General features: G+C 39.8%; 1 protein-coding gene across 4 annotated transcripts in view; it reads right to left on the bottom strand.

Moving 5' to 3' along the window:
• ap1b1 (adaptor related protein complex 1 subunit beta 1) overlaps positions 1-21,451 on the bottom strand; it is a 28,752-nt gene extending 7,301 nt beyond the window's left edge. The window contains exons 1-23 of one of the 4 annotated variants that reach the window (XM_035953284.2): positions 21,362-21,451; positions 19,492-19,552; positions 17,827-17,932; positions 17,590-17,725; positions 16,672-16,917; positions 16,297-16,487; positions 15,960-16,181; positions 15,708-15,828; positions 15,504-15,599; positions 14,862-14,977; positions 13,537-13,702; positions 12,615-12,713; positions 11,379-11,638; positions 10,793-11,003; positions 10,571-10,591; positions 10,265-10,351; positions 9,649-9,678; positions 9,420-9,557; positions 9,180-9,325; positions 8,957-9,086; positions 4,893-4,977; positions 4,268-4,354; positions 3,455-3,609 (exon numbers count right to left, since the gene is read on the bottom strand). In XM_035953284.2, coding sequence (XP_035809177.1) covers positions 3,455-3,609; positions 4,268-4,354; positions 4,893-4,977; positions 8,957-9,086; positions 9,180-9,325; positions 9,420-9,557; positions 9,649-9,678; positions 10,265-10,351; positions 10,571-10,591; positions 10,793-11,003; positions 11,379-11,638; positions 12,615-12,713; positions 13,537-13,702; positions 14,862-14,977; positions 15,504-15,599; positions 15,708-15,828; positions 15,960-16,181; positions 16,297-16,487; positions 16,672-16,917; positions 17,590-17,725; positions 17,827-17,932; positions 19,492-19,528 — 2,886 coding nt within the window. In that variant the 5' untranslated portion in view covers positions 19,529-19,552; positions 21,362-21,451. Of the gene's footprint in view, positions 1-3,454; positions 3,610-4,267; positions 4,355-4,892; positions 4,978-8,956; positions 9,087-9,179; positions 9,326-9,419; positions 9,558-9,648; positions 9,679-10,264; positions 10,352-10,570; positions 10,592-10,792; positions 11,004-11,378; positions 11,639-12,614; positions 12,714-13,536; positions 13,703-14,861; positions 14,978-15,503; positions 15,600-15,707; positions 15,829-15,959; positions 16,182-16,296; positions 16,488-16,671; positions 16,918-17,589; positions 17,726-17,826; positions 17,933-19,491; positions 19,553-21,054; positions 21,151-21,361 lie in introns of those variants that run through there. The other 3 variants (XM_035953282.2, XM_023281196.3, XM_023281198.3) reach the window with 3 other exon arrangements.
• Between the last annotated feature and the right edge of the window lie 176 nt (positions 21,452-21,627).

Raw genomic sequence — 21,627 nt, 5'->3', positions numbered from 1 at the left:
TCAGCCAGACGAAATGTGGAAGCTGCAGACGACTTAAAATTTGCAAACTCACAGCAGACATAATGGATATTTTTATAATAGCAAGAAATTATAATGTGAAAACTGTGACAATGTAAAAGGGCTCGATCAAGGGCTTGGTGATGAAGCTATAGACAATTTAAGAAGAGTTTCGGCTCATTTTTACAGCTGTCCTGCCTTCCACTTCACAGCCTTGGCTCACTCTCACTGCTCTCAGAGTTGTTGCTGGCAGCTGTTTGCAGCAAAACAAGATGCAAATGGCTGAAAAGTGTGAATGTTGAATGTAAAATAGCCAACTGGCCCTTAAACATGACTCCAAATCAACAAAAAAGGTGATGTCAATGATGCATTCACAACTGGTTTTCATTGTCTTCAAGTGGCCAATAATGCAGCTTTAAAGAGAATGCAAAATATAATTGTTAGCTTTCTTAATATTGTCCATAAATTATCTTATTTCTGTCTACTATAGTATAATATTTCAACTATGGGTTGCTTAATTTCCATCACACGTTGCTTTGTGTGATAACGCTGTCCTATTAACTGTACACTCAAAATGAAGCCAGCTTAATGTGCACACGAACATCTTCAAATATACTTAGTTTAATTGCTTTTTCATTGTTAATGAACTACAGAGTCAAACCCAGCTAGTGGCAGGATGGACTGTGGAACTGGGACATAGCTATAATACTCTAATATAAGTAGTGTGGCATCATGGGAGAGCTGAAGCCAATGAAAGTTTGAAAATATCAGAAAAACAGGCCAAGCTACATTCAAGCCTTAAAACAGCAGCAGCAAAAATCAAGCACGTTACTGTACATCTCCACACAGCAATGAATTACAAATGTTTTGATGTCTTGTCTTCAGCATAAAGCCCAGAAAACACGCAGTGGCAGGGTTTTACTTCATCAGCTCTAAAAATAGCTGCCGACAAAAGGCTTTGGCAGCTTGGCTTTAATGTTCTGTGCCAAGAGAGCGCAGGGATTGTGCAGCAGGCAGCAACTCAGAGAGACGATCATCCGACTACACACAGGACACACAGCATGGTTAACTTGAAAGTGTACTCCACTCTTCACCAAACAGTTTGTGATCCATGTGTAATAAGTAGGGAAGCCTTTCCAGCCAAACTGATCAGCAATTTGGACTTAAAAATTAACTCAAAAAGACAGAAGGAGAACCAAAACAGAAACAGCTGAAGGTGCATGAAAACAACCTGCTGAATTAATGATGTTACACCACAAATGGAGGCACTGGGATATTAAAATGCAACAAATCACAAGAGAGAAATTGAAAAATGCGCATTTCCTTCAGCAGAAATGCTCTGAATCATCCTTAAAGGTAAAGTATGTGATTATATTCTAGTACATAAAGTACATCCTTACAGCCTATTAGCTATGTGTTCTGGGTGTTCGCACACAGCTCTGGATCTCTAAATGAGAACCAAACAAGGTGGCTCAGACCAAACCACACAACAATATTTCAGCATGTCATGGGGTAAGGGGGGTAGTGGAAACAAAAGGGACAGCAAATCTGGCACATTCTAATTATCTAAATACAATTCCCCAATAATGATCAACAATCTTTCTCGAAAAAAGTAAAAATCAGCTTCCAATTCACTGAGAGGACTCTGTACTTAAGCCGTATTTCCTCCTATATCACATCAGGCTACACGATAACTAAAGTGACTGAACTGTGGAAGGTGTGAACCAACTCAAATTTTGAAGATTTAATCAACATGAGCTGGCTGACGGACACACTGAGTGGTCTAGACGGAAGAAATCAAAAAGACAGTAAATGCCACCTTATAAATAAATCATGATCTGAAAGCAGACTGAGCGATGAGCAGGGAGGAGAGTCACGCCAAGGTCAACGTTCTGGACTAGTCATGCAGAATTTCTAAGCCAAACACAATCCATCAAGAGCTGAGACGTGGCACGCTGACAAAGCAGAGACACGCAACACCACAACGGACTGTGCAAACAACTACATGTGCACACTGACACATACATGACGTGCACACAGATGAGTCACCAATACTAGTGCCACACTCCAATCACTGCACAGTCAGCCGGCCCCCTTCAGCGCAATCAGCGCTCATTACTGAACATCAATCTCCATCACGTCTCTGCTTGTTCACATCAGATACGTCATTTGTTTCTTATCTGTGACGTGAAGGGATGAAAGTATTTATCATGCTGAATCCATTTAAGAAGCAGGGCAGTCATTTGTGCTGGAAATGCAGGAAAGAAGTTGGAACTTTTTCTACACCGTTCATGGAAAAGCCATGATTCTATATAATTGACAAGCAAACTTTTGGGCAAAGTGTTAACATGATTGTAGGCTTGTCTCCCTTAACTAGGCTGCATGGTGTAGTCAGATAGTGGTGATATAGGACACATTACACATAAATACGGCAGAAGAAGCTAGAAACAGAACCAGTTGTTTGCCAACCAACAAAAGCCCTTGAAGAAGAAACAAAGTAATCTTATCAGAGACAACCACAGAGAAACCTTCAGGAATTGCTTTAAACTGTGCAAGTTGCAATTATTCTAAAGTGTTTCATGATGTCCATAGATTATGACTATAGGAGTCCAATGTTGACTACATCAGAAATTATTTAGAAAAGAGAAACAGTGGTCCCATCTCGAAGTATGTGCATTAATTCTTTTGTAAAAGGTCAAAAACCTCCTCCAGTGAGTGTGAAAACTTTTCTTTTTGTAAAATTGAAAAGTTTTCTCAAATGTCACAGCTATAAACTTTTGCAATGTGAAAATGTGCATACAAACATGTTATGGAAAAACATCTAGTGAGATCGTTAAGGATCAAAGATGTGAAAGTCCTGGGTGGATAGTTTGGTTCAGTGATTGCAATTGATTTTAATTTGTTTTACTTTTATTAATATCCTGCATTACATCTTATAATACTGTCTCCTTGTTTACATATGAAAGATCCACTTGTTTTAATCCATTTTGTTGTAAAAAAAATCAACACATAACACACACACATCAAAAAGAAAAAAAACTATTTGAAGCCTAGCATTTGATAAAACCCTAATACACAAATGCAAAAATCCTGATGAAATGGAAACCATCCGATGGATTAACTTCTCACTCTTTGCAGGATGTATCATTTTTTAAACTGTTATTGCAATTCCAGGAAAACATTTCCCAAAGCTCTGATTAATGTGTGCAAGTCATACCAGGACAGGCTAAAAAAAAAAAAATAATAATAAGTTTCACATTTTCAATAGAAAAAAATGCTGCTCATTCAGTGACAGGTAAAATAATGCTGTCAACAATAGGAATGTTAATTTATTACATATACAATCACCCACATACAACATATTATGAGCTGTCATTTCAAATCCCTCTACCTTAAAATGCTGGAAGGTGGCAATGAACTACTAAATCAGATCATTGTTAACATGTTAAGTACTCACTGTGTAATTTGGGTTTCCTGCCTGCACCCTCAGCTCAGCCAGCACCCAGATGCCATTGGTGAGTTTCGTGGACTGATACAGCATATCCTGACCGTCCACTGTACGCTTAGCTATGGTGAAGATGTTGCTACCCTGCAGTTTGCTGGAGGCTGCATCTGTTGAGGGAACGCAATCAAATGTCAAAACAACCTGTAACATTTTTCCTGTTTCACTAGAACTACATTGCTAGGCTTTAGCTGGTTTATTACTGAATGTGGAGTCACTCACTGACTCCTGTCATGGTCCCTGGTTGTCTGCTGAAACACTCATTACATCTACCAGACCATGAAGCATTTCTTTTACCCTCATCATGCTCTAAAATTTCACTGCAGGCTGCCTGTGCAACAAAGATACAGTCACTAATTCGGAATTAACTTTTCTCCTCAGCCTCGGTCGTGCTGTTGTGCCCCAGCAGGATGTGAAATCCTCTCTCTTTGTTCATGAAGAAGAAATTTAATCTGCAGGGGGAAATCTCCATTAAGCTGTCATTAGGAATTCTACTCCTGTTCAGCTGCTCTCACACTTGTGTAAAGCTAAATTATCACACGTAAATAGGGACTGCAGCAGATGAGTTTTCATCAAATACAATTTGGTTCATTAGCGCAAATCTGATTTTGAGCTCTCCACTGCTCTGTCTGGCTGCTGTCAAATAAAAAAGAAGCTGCAGGATATGGCAGCGCAGCGATATGGATAGATATACTTTATTGTCCCCACGGGGAAATTTGATGTGTTTTTCATCTCGTGCACTCTCTGTTCTCCATTCATCTGTCTTACCTGAGCTGAGATGGCAGTCTTTGATCTGAAATTGGGACTCATTGTCATTAGGAATGTCTTTCCATGTGGCCAGGAAAACTTGTCGTTCTGTGGAAGAAAAGATGTAATCACTGAATAAGTCTGAGCCCAGAGCACACACTGAAATACATAAGTCTGAAAGCACAGTAGCATTTGTGGTAAGCAGAAATGTACACACTGCAGTGAATAAAATGTCCAAGTAGTGTGTGAGTAGTTTGATTCTACTGTAGACACATGGTTTCCTGCTGTGGCTTAGGCTCCAGAGCATTAGCTCGCAGCCTCTGGCAGCAGTCCTGCTGCTAGCCGCATCAGAAGGCTCCACAGGGACAAATGCCAACACATTTTTAAAGAATAAATCAAACAGGAACACATAAACAAAAAGGAAAAGGGCCGTAAAGGCACTAGTGTACAATCTAGGAGTAAATGTGGAACCTTGAGATGTGAATGAGTTCAAACAGGTGGACAATCACGTAGATCTACGTCACACACTGCTTCACAGCTCACAACAGTCACAATAATGATCCCTCGCTGAAAGATTGATGTATGTGTGTGACGTCAGCGAGGCGTTGAGCCTTCTGGGTGAAGAGATTTCACAAGAAACACTCACCCATCTTCCCGTCCTCCACAAACAGCATGCTGATGGGGTACTGGCAGCTGAAGTAGAAGACGTCAATGTTGTTCTTAACAGCCACCTGCGAGAGTGATTACAGCCAGGGAGGGGGGCAGAGGAGGAGAAACAAGAAGCAATAGATGAGCAATTACTTTTCGAGTGTCCTTCACAAATGGGCAATGCAGGTTTATGAGCACGGTTTTGGGGAAAAAAAGGAGCCCAAGTCATTTGGGAATGTTAACCTCTCACAAACACACACACAGATGGGCAATATTAGAGTCACTCCAACACTCAGAGACCTCTACTTCTATTTAGCATTTGCTAAAACTGATCATATTAGTTTCATAACTGAAGTGACAAAATGAATCTTTGGAAAATGCACATGAATTTCTGAATGTCTACCCTTTATATATACATACACGCACACACACGCACGCACTTTTATATAAGTGGCAGCAGTAGTTCAGCAGCATGAGCTCTACAAATTTATGCAAGAAAAACCCCAAAAACAAATCCACGTTATTCCAACATGATCTGACAATGATCCAAAAAGCTTGCCATTATGTCAAGACTGTTTGGCTTTCTCAGTCTCTACACGTCCCCAGAAATGTTGAGTGGTTTGAGGTGAGGCGATTATGAATGGAAGTGCATGAAAATCAACATGCCTTCAGGTGGTTTTTCAAAGCTTTAAGGTGTGTTTAGGCTCATTATCTTGTGGCAGCATAAATCCTTCTCTACAAAGATGTAAATCAGAAAAAGCAGCAAGTCTCTCATGAATAAAATGCTGCTTCTGCTTGATCGATGTAGAGTTGATTTGGTGTAGGTGTCCAACTCCAGAATAGGCAAAACACCCCCAGACTTCAAAATTCCTACCACCACGTTTCCTTGTGGGTTTGATACACTGCAGTATTATTCTTTCTCCTGCTCATCTCCTTACATACACCATTCTGTAACTGCTATAAACTTTAAATTTGGATTCCTAAATACACTTTCATTTATTTTTTCACCACCATCCAATGTGAAATGTGCAATGTCTGAGCCCACGTTTGGCCTTTGCTCCTCTTCCTGAGAAATAGTTTAGAGACAGTCTTCTTTTGACAATAGTTTTGCTGATTGGAGTCTTGAATTCTTCCGTTAGCAAATTCCGTTTCTGTGATGAAGTTGTTTCTCTGTCTATCAGTGAGCAGAGCTTGATATATTGATCTTCTGATGGTGTGGTCACTTCTGGTCTGCCTGACCGTGCTTTGGATACATCTGAGCCAGTTTCCACAAAGTGCTTTAGAGTGCTGTGCACTGCCCCCTGAGAAACTTTCAGTCATGATTTGACACTGTGAAACCCTCTATTTGCTCAGAATAACAATTTGACTTCTGACATTTTCACTTAGCTCTGATGCCACGTTTCCCACTATCAAAATGCTGCTTAGCAACCAAGGTTCTGCTAAAAACTCGGGGGCAGCCATATTTATTTACCATGAGAACAATAGCTGCAAGTTAATTTACTTGAACAAGACTTTGATGAACAGATCAAATCATCTAAATGTGTACTTGAATGGAGGAATACAAAACTCTAGGAAATCTGACATTTTACACAAGAAGTCAATATGGTCATTTCTAAAACTGAACTTAAAATTGATTTAATTTGATTGCTGTTGTAAAAATAGTGCAGAATCTGAAGTATCTGTTCTACATTTTGCTTCTTTATTCATACTGCATCTCACCTAAGCCTGAAGATAAATGCCAAAATAAACTATCCATCTACAAATAGCCTTTTGAAGGCGTTTCACAGGAAGATATAAATAAAGATGAGAAGGCAAGAAGAAAAGAACAGCAGACAGTGGTTAAAAATATGAAAAACAAAAGGACAACACACAAACAAGACTGGAAAGTGAAAAAAACTAAGAATAGTACCTGACACAAGGTCTAAAAAATACATAAAAAGGAGTGAATGTGTTTGCTTAAGTTCGTTAGGCAGTTTAAAGACCCTGGAGGCTAAACTACGAGCACACTGACACACACGAGCAACTGAGGTATAAAAGGGAGCACCTGAAGCAGCATGCAGCACACAATGACACTGATCAGACTGGCCAACAATGAAGTGCTTGGAGGAGGACAGTGAGTTCAGCCAGAGGATGGCAGAAGATGACTCGTGAATAATTCATGAGGGCATCTTATTCCTGGGTGCAATTCAGGACAGCACAAAATATACAGAGCTTCTTTCTCAGTGTTTGATAACTGCAGCTTTATTATAAGGGTTAGCTGACCAAGATGAGGAGTTCTGACACCAAATCCAGCTGAATAAAATACAAATGTCTGATACAATTTTTAAACACGTTATTACAAGTCCAGTGTGCTTTGATAAGTTCATCCACCAGACCACTAGTCTCCAACTCTGCGAAGTCCCTCCTCTGCACAAAAGGATATTTCTGTACTCCCTAGTGTTCTTTCTAGCTGGAACAGCAGGCCATGTCTCCATTTTGTTAGGCATTATTGTCTTACACTGCTATTTGACTTCCACAATTAGCTTTAAACTAGAGCGGGAACAATAGCTGATTAATCAATCAGTCAAACAATAAAAAATAACAAAAAAGGCTTTCAGAAATAAATTTGAAACAAAAATGCAAATAAAGTCTTTTGTTACAGCTTATCATTTTTTGAATATTTGTCTGATTTCTATTGTGCTAATGTAGCAAACCATGACATCTTTGGAATTGAACTGTTGCTCTGCCAGAACAAACTATTTGAATTTGTCAGCCTCACAACCAAACTGATGATGACACAAAATGATTTGTCTACTTACAACAGTAACCGAATTACAGATTCAGCAAATCAAATATTTACTTTACATACCTCAATTCTCTGCAGTAGAACCAAAGCATTAAATTACCAGACTGCGTTTTTCAAATTTCTTTACAACTGACGGAACATACTGTACAAGTTCAATTCTGTGACAAGCAAACAATTGTCATTATTTTAAATCTAACTGCTGTTGCACTGTGAACACAGCAAAACAATCATGAAACCCAAAGTTACTAATGCATTTAAATGTGCTATATGTGCTAATCTGTGATGAAAGTGACTGTGGCAGAACACAAGTGGAGAAAAAAAATAGCTCCCTTACATCAGTAGTGATGGCAGATAATGTCCTAAAATATTATTCGGGACGTTATCTTCCATCACGACCGAAAAGAAAGGGAAAAAAAGGCCTCAATACCTTTTGAAAAAATATATCTGGGAACATGTCACAACCGACAGTAGTGCCCATCAAAGTCAGGCCTTGAGGCAGCTAAGTAGAAAGGTTAGCAGGACTGTAGAGGCCAGGAGAAACAAAGGAGCCATGTGCTGTGAGACCACTAATGACCATCCCCACCTCCATCACCCTACTGACACTCTTATCTTCACTCTCCAGCTGCACACAGAACCCATCCACCATTCTGCCTAGTTAAAAGCACCACCCTGATCAAAAACAAGCCAGTGTCTGCCTCTCTTTTATATTTACAACCTATCACAACCCCTCTGAAGTCTGTTTAATGTTTTAATCCTGTTTTATTCTCAGCGTGGGAATTCAACAGTATAGCTGAATAACAGTGAGGATGCATTACTGATCGGTTAAGACATACGGTCATATTTTCAGGACATTGTCCCAAGACAGACAATTACAGATATTTAAAGCTAAATGACTGTGAAGGAAAAAAAATTGCCAATTTTATTGTGGAATTTGACAGATTGAGTCAAGTAATGTTTCCATTTAATTATCAGAAACTTAACACGCAACAATGCCTGCTAGCTGTGTTTAAATTGCAATGAATCTCTGAGAGGGGGACACATTAGAACAGAAACCTTTAGGCTTCAGTGTCCTGATAAAGCCGTAGTTGAAAAACTGAAAAAAGTGGGCATACATTACACTCTGCTTCTAGTTTATAATTGACATTTGACAGTCTTGTTGACAATTAACATCACTCTGTAATGCTCAGTTCAGTCTAGATTTAGGAGACGAAAAATAAAACCGATGGCGTTCAAAATAAATACAAAACTAGAGGAAATGAATATTGTGGAGTTCATACCTGCAGGTTATTGAGAGGCTCCATCTTCATGACAGGTCCCACAGTGTTGAGAGGAAGGGCCACTTCAATACTCTGGTTCGGGCTAACAGGAGTTAGAACCTGGAGTGGTCCAGCTGGAGCAAGTCCAAAGCTGAAAAGGGACACAGCAGAAAAAAGAAAAAGAATCATAAAATACGTCCGGCTGTAGAGTTTTGACCATGCATTGCTTAGTTGGTGGTCTTACCTGTTTCTGTTAAACTGGATGGCAAAATCAGTCATGACACTCATAGCCTTATTAGTGAGGGTCATCTCCATTTGGACAACCCCAGCACGGCGGGCAAAAGTGCCTGATATCTCAAGACCCTTAGCCTTCATTGCCGGAAGCCAAATCTGAACAGAGACGAGATGAATTATTTTACAGTGGATCCCACCACTGGTGTTACATAATTCTTTCAATGTCTCATCTCAGCTTATTAAGACTCACTGATTTTGGGGGGCTGTAGGCTCCTGAAGGCATTCCAACTCCACCTCCCAGATCAAACAAGTCATCCAGACCGCCGCTAACAGGGGCATTGAAAGAGGCCGGCATTGCTGCAGGAGGAGCACCAAAACCAGCCCCCATCTGAGGATCACAAAGCAACATGTCACCCTAAAACATTCAATGTCATACCGAGTGATCAAAGCCTAACAAAAACTCAAACAAAATGACTTACAGCGGGACTCCCTCCTAGGTCTCCACCAAGCTGAGCATAGGAAACACACAAAAAAATCGTGTTATCGTTAACTGCAAGATTAAATAATATTTTTGGAGGTGAGAGGAGGATGGATCAATTGGCGTGAGGGTCTAAAAAAATGTTTTTCTGTGAACAATGACAGCTAGGGGGTAGACACTATTAATAAGCAACAAGAAGAAGGAGATACCAGTACAGGAGAGTTCCTTTTTTTATCTGCATGACCTTTTACTGTTCACACAAGTCCAGTTAAGTGTCTACTGAAATCCAATAGGTTTTGTTCAAGTGCTACTCAATAAATGTGTGTGTTGTGGTGGGGAAAAGGTTGAGAATACAGTGAACAAAACCGTTGCCGTGATTCCACATAGTGACAAAGCTACACTACTGTGGAAAGCAAAACTTTGACAAAAAAAAACATAGGTGTGGTTTACTAAAATCTCACCAACAACATAAAAACAGTGTAGTACAAAGTACAAACAGGCACAGATCACTGCTGGGGAGGACTGTTCAGAGGACACAGTGGTACAACAGGGGACAAGAGAGGGGGTTCTAGGCTGGTGCTGGCCTTCACTGGTCCAGCATGGTCCGATGGACCAACCTCAGTGGGGCTGTAATCTGGGGGCGATGGGGACTGATGTGGGAGCTGAGGTGACTGAGGAGTGTCCGTCCGCAGGGGGATGGGCGGCTGATTGAAAGATGAAACACATCGCAGAGCCCACAGATAAGAGATGGACTTTTGGATTTAACAGCATTCTAAAAGGTACATATCAGGACTATAGAAGACGATAAAAGATGGATGAAAATGTCAGACTGATGCACGAAAACAACAAAAAAGCAGTGACTAATTATTCTACAATGGCCTGATATGGTTTACAAATGTTGCCCTCTCTCTCCATGTAGTTACCGGTTCAGACTCATCCCCCATCTGCAGGTGCAGCATTGAACAAAGAAAGGAAAGCATTCAAAGGTCAAAATGAAAAAAGAAAAGGCACCAAAAGGTAGAAAAATGCAGAATACAAAGTTACATTACCAATAACGGGTCCCATTATTATTAAGCTTATAAATGAAATCAGCAGTCTTTTAGAATTGATAGTCTCATTCAAATGATGGTTTGTAGAAGACTTACCAGGCTGTCCAATCCTCCTCCAAGGAGGTCCATAGCACCCATCTGCATGCCAGAGGAGGTTGGTGGCGGTGGTCCAGTGGTGGTGGCAGGAGGTGCCAGGTCCAGATTGAGAAGATCCCCCAGAAGGTCTCCCTGGGATGGGATGACAGCGGGGGGTGCATCAGACACTCCAGCAGCAGAACCAGTGTCTGGGCTCTCAACACTCTCCCCACTAGTAGAAACATAAAAGAAGATAAGAAAAATTAACATTCATTTAAATTACGTATTTTATCTATTTTTTTAAATTACTGTTTTAAATAACTATACAATTTGAAATCATTCTAAGTCTGATTTGTTATTAAACTGCTGATATAACTCCATCTAGTCCATGAGAACAATGTGAGCTGGATGTGGATGTGGTGAGTAATATCTGGAAGAGAAGAAGGAACAAAGAACAGCTGCATAGCCTGACACTGCTGGGAGGTGTTACTCAGCAGATTTGAAGGAAAACATAATAGGGGAGTCAAGAAGCCAGGTCGACTTAAGTAAACAAACCCCTCTGGATGTAGTGTTCAAGAAAATAAATAAATTAAAACCCATGACTCACGATCCAGCACTGCCAGGGAGTCTCTTGTGCTGAACACCGCGGCTGCCCTCGACAAAGGCACTGGGAGGCTTGTGGTAGACAGAGGCCAGAGTACCAATGTGGCAGATAAGCTCCTCCAGCAGTGTGGGCTCAATCAAATCTGTCTCCTCTGAGATCAGGGGCTTCTCAGCCAGAACCACCTCCTTGGCAGCCACAGGGTCTGTGGAGAGCAGACGCCAATAGATGTAGCCTCTGTCCCTGAGGTCTGGGTTATCAGAGTCCTGCGGAAAGAGTTGGAAGCATGAGGATTATTATTTATGGAGTATGTTTTATAAATACTTAATGCTAGACTCCTTCAGTCTTGGCCCCGATGTGAGAGACTGAGCAGTGATTCAAAGATATCAAAAACTGAGTCAGCCCCAGGGTACTGCTAGAATTTGGATCATATATGAGGCAACCTGACACTGTACATTTTTATTAGCGCAGAAAAAGTACAGTGTTCCCAGGGTTTCAACAAAATCATATCAGCTTCAAAGGAAGTTTAGAGAATAAATAATATATCTTGTTATAAGGTTCTTTTAAGTTACGAGGCACATTTTCTCTCCATTTCTGGTTTCTGCCTGCCTTGTTCGGGAACGACAGAGCCTCAAAGTTACTAAATATTTGGTGTAAATATGTCTATACCAACTAATGTAGTATCACATCTGCAATGAGCAGACATATTGCTGCTAGTTTTTGTGTCTGTGATCTTTATTTAGATATCTATTAAATATATACATATTGATATAATTTTAGTAAATACTATGAAGCTAGCTTTTCACATAACTGTGGTTTTAAAAAAAATTATCCTCTCTTAAAACACATTTAAACTAAATTAACGTAACACTTTAGTAACTTCATACCATTGCAGTCAGTACTAAAGGAAGGTCAAGGCTCAGATCCATGATGCTATTACAATAATACAGTGTCCCCAGAATTATTAAATAGTACAAAATTCCTTGGAAAAAGACATATATATATATATATATATATATATATATATATATATATATATATATATATATATATATATATATATATATATATATATATATATATATGGAAAGAATCATTTAAGGAGAACAATTTACACAAACTAAAAAGAGAAAGGCATTGGTAACTTGATAAGCACAGAGAGAATAGTCAAATACCTGGAGGTAGAGACAATGGCAGGACAAATTAAATGCATGAGCTGAACAGCCTGTATTTTTTTCTCACCTGTGTGGCAAGGCTTAGCACCTGCTGCACCAGCTCCTGTGTCTCTGTAGGCTTTTTCAGGAACAACTTGACGATAGCTGTCAGTAGCTGCAGCTGCACCTGGAGGACACAGTGAACATGCAGGTAGACTTTTAAAATGCAGCTAGTGCATGTATAATTTAGTCAGAAACTGTTTTACAGTGGAAAGGTGTATCTCAATGATGATGTTTTAACAAAGCACTGCTCAGAACCCTAATAAACATATAAGAAATAAACAAGATTTGAGCTCCTTTTAAGTTCCAGGGCTTTGGTTTCCCATCAATGCCACACATTGCTTATATAAAATATTTCAATTAATAGTCTGAGCTGCAGTTACCATACAACAAGACAGAAGTGAATATATTATACAGAGTCCACAACACACTACTCTCAAAATCATTTAATATAACAATAAAAGCATTTCCAGGGCAATAATATGGGAACTGTTCAATTACTTGGGGTGAGCCATCCAACCATGCAGAGCTTGCAGGAATCTCACAGTAAGCAGCAGTACAAAGCTCTTCAGAGTGCAGGCTGGCTTTTCTACAAAATGTGTCCCTGAGCCAGATATAAAAAGTGACCTAGTTACTGCAGTGTCCTCCCGTTAAACATAGTCACCGTGTAAAAAAAAAAAAATAAATAAAAACAACAAAGAACATTGCACTCATTTAATTGTATAATTATTCTCACTTTAAAATCATTATATCCATTTAATAAGGTTAGTTCTCATACGTATACGTCACCTAACATTTCAGTGCTTTGCAGCAGCTAACCAGCAGCGCAAATTACTGCCTACAACACAGTGTGCTTCTCTCAGCCAGCACTGACTGCAAATTATTGGTGCAACTACTATTAAATATTGACATTTTGAAATAACAACCTCCCCAAACACTGCTAAACACACCTGAGTACTTTCGTCGTGGAAACCCTCCAAAAAGCTCTCCAGCAGCTCATCAGCATTGTCAATGCGCTCCGCATACTCTCCCACAATCCAGATCATGGCAGCACGAGCCTCTGGCTCGTCCAGAGAGTCCAGGTTTTCACACAAAGTGGCAATCACACTCTCATATCTGAAAACAGTGACCCAAAATGACATTATATGCACTCAGATGTTACTATTGTGTTAGGAGAGATAAAGAAATTAAACAGTTACGTATTGCAAATTACTGTAATTTACTTAAAACTGCAGTCATCTATGTTTGGCAAAATGTTACAGAAAAAACATCAATAAAAGGTGACAAAAAAACAATCACTACATCTGGCTTATAAAACAAGGCAGCAAACAACTGCCTACTTTAACAGTGTAGACACAGAACAACATCAGCATTACTCTGGAGTTGTGTTTTCTGGCAGCCTGACAAATGTAATCCATTATTCACGCCCCTTTTAGCTCCGGTTTGGTCTTTTGCATGCAAAATGGGAGGCCATGATGTTTGCTTGAGTGGTTGATGAATTTCTGATCTACATAAAATGTTTGGTAATAACTTATCGATTTACATAATGCTTTTATTACAAGATATGCCAAGGCAGAGATGTATAATTAAATTTTTAAAAGGTAGTAGTTTGTCTGGGCAGTGCATCATATAGCTCAAGGCATGAGACATGCCGAGTTGGAAGCTTTGCAAAGCTGCTCCCTTGGAGGCTCACGACTCCAGGATGATGGTCGACTGCTGTGTGGGAGAAGTTTCTGTCTGACACATGAATCTTCTCTGTTGGATCCACAGCAGGAGTCACACTACAGCCAGATCACCCTGACCTTTGACCAGGTAGCCATCAAAACAGAGTGTTAAGTGCTGTCTCCAAAAACTTTACTAGGGAAATTTTTTTGTATGTCTTTTTGAGCAGTGGATTTCACACGTTGCCCAATTAAAGACCAAGAGAAAATAACTAGAGGGTGTCTGCTTAAGCAAAACTGTACGTCTAAGGAACTACTGAAGTCCACTGATGCAGACAGTCATTCCTGTCCACTGCAGTAATGTTGTTCAATGACTCCCATCTATCTATCTATCTATCTATCTATCTATCTATCTATCTATCTATCTATCTATCTATCTATCTATCTATCTATCTATCTATCTATCTATCTATCTATCTATCTATCTATCTATAAGTACAGAGTTCATAAAGTAAAGAATATATTCAACATTCTGCCGCCTTCAAACACTGAATCTAGATAAGTGAAGACTTAACAAAATGCAAATGACATCGCTGATGGTTGAGGACACCTACTTGTTGGGGTACTTGCGGAAGATGTCCTTGATGACCACAATGGCTTCCTGTACCACATAATTGACCTTGGTCTGGATGAGGTCTAGGAGGGTGCTGACACAGCGCTCTGCCGATTGCTAAAAAAAGGAGAGAGGAAAACAATCACGATAGCTCTGCAGATAAAAAGTGTTATACATAAATGCAGATAACAGTCTGTGCATATAATTTACACTGGCCACAACATGAAACTAACTGTGCCATTTTTACTGAGGATTAATTCCATTTTTAAGTAAAATCTTTAGTCTCTTAGGTCCAGGCATCAAACACTAACAGTTATATGTTTCTTATAAGTAGGTTATATAGAAATTATGAAGGAAAATATCCTGCATTGTACACTCTTACATGCCTAACATGAAAACCATAAAAAGCTGTAGCATAATTTGTTGTAGGAATGAGCACTAGGCAGTTATGATGACAGAGCCACCTTGTGTTTGAAACTGTGTCATACTGATGTCCTTTAATCATTTACAGTGTTGTGATCTGAGTTCACGTACCAGCCAACAGCATTCATACAAACCAAAGCTTTACTACTGAACTGGAAAGCTGACACAAATATTTGAACAACAGAGCATGTGATGACAGTATTACATCATCTTCACCCACCTCTACTTTGATGGCACAGCGGCCAATGGCTCTGACCGCTTTACGCACAAAGTCCACGTCCACCTCAGTGGCATATTCCTTCAACTCAGCCAGCACCTACAGCAGGACAGACATCTGTGTCACTCAGATGATCTGCTTAATGATATTTTTGCTTTCTTAAAAGGATCCAAAGATAATATTGTATTATAGATGTGAGTGCGTTACCTGGGCAATGTTGGCTTGAGATGCCAGGCGAATCATGATGTCCAGCTTCTCCAGTTTGACATAGATTGGGTCGTTGTACTTTACAAAGAAAACCTTCATTTCGTGTTTCAGGATCTCTGGGCTAAAAGGCACATTGAACATGTCTTTTACACAAAGCAAAAAGACTACAGTGAAATACAGCACATTTAAAAGCAACATGTACTCAGGCCTGCTTTTTCAAAAGCAGAAATAAGACCCTCTCCCCAGACTTACCGTCTCTGGACGATGAGGTTGATGTTTCTAAGTGCCACATATTGCAACTCGGGCTCAGCAGAGAGGAGAGTGACCAGTGGAGGGGCCAGCTTCTTCAGCAGGGTGCCATAGTAGTCCAGGTCTTTGGGCAGCATTTCCATGAACTTCATTAAAACTTTAACTGCTGACAACACCACTGCCGAGTTGGCATGGGAGAGCCGCGGGGTCACACGCTCACAGATGCTGGCAGATGTTGATGAAATTGGGAAAGAAAAAGCAGAAAATTAAACAGAGCCTATGGGGAATATGTGCCAACTGACTTGCAGGAGGACAAAAATGCAGGGGTGCTCTCTCCTACCTTTGGGACTCACGGTCATCACGAGGTGTGTAATTGGCCAGACAGTCAAGAATGAATATCTGTCCCCACTCTGTACACTCATTTAGAGCTGTCAGCAACTTGTTTATAGTCTGAGGGTTCAGGTCCAGTAGGTTACTGTTAGGATGAGATTCTGCTATCTCAGACAGGGCTGCCACGGCGTTTGCTACAACCTAAAGATGAAGACAAGAGTAGAGATAAATGAGAATAGCAAAAACAATGAGGTCAGCAGCTATCTTAAAATACAAAAGAGAGGTCATTGTACCAACACAATAGTGGCATCATGTTAAGCATCTGTGAAAGACATCTGGCTGGTTCAACAACTGGCTACAAGGCTGCAAGCTGAAGGAGTCGTACCATAGGATTGGAGTCAGAGATGAGATCTTTAAGGGTGTCCAGGAAGCCTTGGTCCTCCACCAGCTGGGCGTTGATGTCATGGAGCTTTGCTACACACACAGCAGCTGTTTTCCTCACGTAAGGGTCTTCGTCCTTCAGACATTTTCTCAGTGGCTCACAGAGGTACTCAGTGATCTTGTCCACACGAATGCAGCCCATGGTGCGAACGGCAAGGGCCCGAATGAGAGGGTTGGGGTCTTCACAGTCCTAGATAGATCATTAACAGATGTTACAGGTTCTGTCAAATTTGATTCCCTTCTACATCATACATCTGAGAGACATTTTGATTTCATTCATTATTTGCTTGAATCAGCATTCTGTAAAGACTAAAATTACATACATGAAGAGGTCATTGCTGTTGAGGTATGAAAACGGGAAGAAGGTGACATGCATTTTAAAACTCAACGGATGGCTGTATTAATCCTAAACTGACACCTTTTGGTTTGGTAATTATCTCACTGAAGTCAAAGAAACAAGGGATAAAATATTGTCAAGAGCCTTTTCACAGCTGTGATGACTGTTGCTTAAAGTAGTACGCGTGAGTAGGTTTAAATTAGAGAAGACAATAGATATTGTCCTAATTATACAGTGCTACACAAATGCTTATGATTTCTGTTTATAGAATGGGCACTGTTGAAAATTTTCTGTTAACAAGAGTAGTTCCTAATGGTTCAATTTATTCTTTATATTTGCATTTTTCAGATTCTTTCATTAATATTTTTTTGTAAAATCTTTTTTGGCATGTAAGCCATGAAGGGACTCAAGGACTGCACATCCACTTTTATAGCTCTAACTGTACATATTGCTTCACTTGAATGATAGAATACAAACTGACAATTACACAGTGCTTCTTGACATTTATGACAGACTAAGCGTTACCTTCACAAAGGTGTTAACAGCCATGATAGCCATGTCGGGCTGACTCTTGGCGTAGTTCATCAGGTAGAGATAGACCAGCTTTTTCAGCTCCAGATTGTCTGTCTGCATGCAGTTCACAACATCTGGAAACAGTGCGCTGAACGAGAGACAAACTGTTATGTGACTTCTGTCTGAAAACGGAAGACGAAGTTCATAATTCTACTGTGGATGTTTCTGATATTATTTCCATTGGCTCACCTGACATCCTTTCCCACTGTCATAGATGCGATGACCTTCTTTACAGCCTCCTTCTTCTTCTCTTTCTTATCACTGTTTAGCTCCGCCTTGAGCTCAAAGATCTCCCCTGGACACATAAGAGAAAACAGGGAATCACTCATCTTGTAATCCATTTTGCATATAGGAAAGAGGAAAGCAGTGCTGTGCAGTAGTATCCACAATACAATGTGCAAACCGGACAGTGGATATACTGACAGAGACGATGTACACTATTCTGTCAGAAACCCTCATAAATACAGAATGAGTAGGAAGGTGGGACTGGTTGTCTGGGTAGTGGGGGTTTAGATTTTAGGAAAAAGTGCCGCATTGCACTGTATGAGGTTTTTTTTTCTGCAGCAGCATTATGAAAGTCGGGACTAGAGCAAGTGCCCTACACCTTTAGTTTTCATCTAAACATGCCGGCATGGTTGTTACTTCTTTCACAATTCTTCCCAATAATTATCTTAAACAAAAACCCATACTGACGTTCTTGTTTATTTTGTGTTTGAGCTCTGTCAGATGTAGTCATGACAGCAAAACACAACTCAATGCGCAAAATATCATTTTAGCAATATGATGGCATACTTTGGTACTGTAATACTCTGAAATTAACAATTACTCAGGAATTGCTGAACTTTATTAGAATGCAGGTTTTAAAGTGGAAGTTGAAAGTGAAGTTTCTTGTGTGTTTGTTTACCCATTTGTCTTGTTTTATACAAAATTGAAAGGGACTCAATTTTATTTAGTTTACATTTCAGTGCAGTACCACTTAGGTGCAAATCTACACCAACTAAATTACATACACTGCAAGCACACTGTCAATTTTGGACTTAAATTTGAATCTACCCACTTAAGAGTTTCCCAACCAAGGTAAATCATTAATCATTCACAATCTCCTCCAAGATGTTAGCAACAGACTGTAAACAGCAGCATAAGGCAGATACACATAAGTAGATTCTGAAAGAAACATGCCATTATGCCTCAAGTTACCCTAAACAAACATAAGGAGTCTGTGCACTGCCATTCAAAATTATCTGTTTGCACTTTCTAAGCCCTGTGTGTGGGAACATACAGAGCTCCGGGGCTTTCACACAACAGTTCTGGGATGTGTGAGAGGAACTATTCAAATACAATAGAAGGCAACAGCTACTGTACATCTCCAGAGCTAATTCTAAATAAGTCTGATCTGAGTTACAGTGACCAGAGCTGCTGTTCTTGGCATTAGTTTCTTGAGGACCTCTCAGATCTTTCACTAAATAACCATCTTTGTCTTCACAGGCTATTGGGAATACTGAACTTTATTTTTTCTAGAAGCAAAAAACAGCTGGGAGTTATTTATAAGGTTAGCAACCTTTTAAATTGATGGAGATAATAACTCAGCAACACCCAGCTGACTAGGCTACAAAATCCAAGAAGCGCAACGATGCACGGCTACGACCAATGCTCCAAGACCGAATATCTATTCAAATCAAATCAAATCAATTTGTTACACACAGTTGTACATGGTACATGCAAATGGCATGTGGAGCAGGTATGACAGGAGCCGCACTCACCAGCGTCAAATATATAAGCTGATAACTGTAACCTCTCATAAGGTTAATGTTAAATCTTCTACCTCATATATTAATGAATAGTAAGATATCAGACCTTTCTTGGTAGTGGTGAAATACTTGGAGTCCGTCATCTTGGATCCAAACTGTCGATTCTCCTGCAAAAGATCGAGAGGGTGAGAGGGATGTCTGTGAAATCTTTTCCTGTGTGGAAACTTGGAGCATCACAAGAGCAACAGGAAATACTAGAAGTGCAAGCGCACAAAAATAAAAGGAATTCCTGTCTTCTCCTGAACGAATGGCAGAGACCTTTTGGAAAAGAAAACAATAGATTTTGCACTAATATGTCCTCTTTCAAGATGAACCTCCTTGGTCAGCATGTACGAGGCCAACAAGCTCTCCTTAATTCAACTTTGAATGTTTTTGTGCACTTCCTGTTCCTGTTGCCTGACATCCAACTGACCGAGTGCCTCTGTGCAAAACATCTTAAAACAATTTAAATAACAAAACTACCTGTTTTATTCTATAAAGTTGAGCAATAGTGTTCAAGGTAGAGGGAAGACTGCTCAGCTTTATATTGATCAAACAGTGAAACATTGACTCTTTACACTGTTTTGACTTATGGACTGAAGGTACTTTTGAGATCCTTATGGCTCATTCATTACAAGTTACAGAAATTACTGTCTTTATATTTGAATTATCATTTCAATAAATGTACCTTAGTATTGCCCTGAATATGTACTGGTTACAATGTTCTGTATATACACAAATATTAGTGTAGTGTTTGGAATTTGCCAACACTGAATGAAATAGATGCCTCCTCATTCCAAATGAATTATTAATCCATAAAGCTCTGAATAATCCGACAGACATTCAATTCAATCAGATGGTGCTGCTTACAGGTCTTTGTCCAATATATATATATATATATATATATATATATATATATATATATATATATATATATATATGTATATATTACTTTAATAGATAATGTTATTAGTCAAAACGTGGCTTATTAGTCTGCCAATAATAATAAAGCAGCGATTAACTGTTTTAAACAACGTTTGTTTGTAATGAAACTTGCCATCAGTGATGCTCCGGCAGACGTTAAGTTATTTCACACCAAGTCTAAATTCATGGTTGAGGCCTGTCATTTATTGATGCTAACTTGCTATTAGCCACAATAAACCGCTTCGACAAACTAGTTACAACTTTCATTTGTTTATTAACTTAGTTTCATGTAGCTGTCAACATCTGACAGGTTGCTAACTAGCCACAAGTTTACTAAATACGACGCGTTAATGCTGACGACGTAGCTAACGAGACGATAGCGCTAACTACGATGCGATTGTACGATAAATTACGCTACTACTCTATTAAACTGACACGGAACTTGTAGAGTACTTTTAAATAGTACGCAAGCAAGCAATTTAAGTATTTAACACGAACTGACTTTAACTTATCTGGCTAACTTTAGCCACAAAGTAGAGGAAGGGCTCGCTAGCTGGTTAGCATCAAGCTACAATGACGTTAGCATAGCAGGCTCGACTGTGGACAGAAGAAGCACAGTGAAAAATGTAGTTAACGCTGACGTAAAGTTGGCAAAATTAGTGCAGATAGTTATGCAGTTATCGACGCTGATCGATCTGTTACTCACGCATAATTGATTGGCCCATTCCTGCATGTTTACAGTAGTTAGGGTGGATGAATGAAACTGATGCTAAAGGCTAGCAGCCTGCTGCAGTGTGCCTGTCAGTGTCAGCTAGCGCCTGGTCACTTCTCCAGCTAGCAAAGCTGAGACATGACCTTCTAAGTAGGGGCTTAAGGAAGCCTTTGCCGGGATAGTTAAGCTCTTAATCTATCAGCCTAATTCAGACCTTACCCAACGAATTAGCGTACCTTCTGGAGTTAAATTTAAACTCGCCACCCTGAGAATTCAAAGAGAAAATCTGCAAACATCTTACCGTGACAGGCGTAGTAGGAGCTGTGATGGCCTGTTCGGTCCCCTCCCACTTGATTTACTTCCGTCTCTCCACAAAATAACAACAGCCAGCCAGCGTCAGCCTTCATTCACTGAGGGGGGCTAATGACAACAACTCTGTCAAAGACAAATACTGTCTTTAGCACTGAGATTAGTTCTGTTTGGATGCTGCAGGCCACAACATCCACTGATGAAAGTTGGCAACATAAACTGCAGCTTACAAAAATGTAACTATAATTTGAAACATTA

Source organism: Amphiprion ocellaris, chromosome 6, assembly GCF_022539595.1.
Source record: "Amphiprion ocellaris isolate individual 3 ecotype Okinawa chromosome 6, ASM2253959v1, whole genome shotgun sequence".
Classification (NCBI taxonomy): Eukaryota; Metazoa; Chordata; class Actinopteri; family Pomacentridae; genus Amphiprion; species Amphiprion ocellaris.
This window is presented reverse-complemented; position numbering and strand designations above follow the sequence as displayed.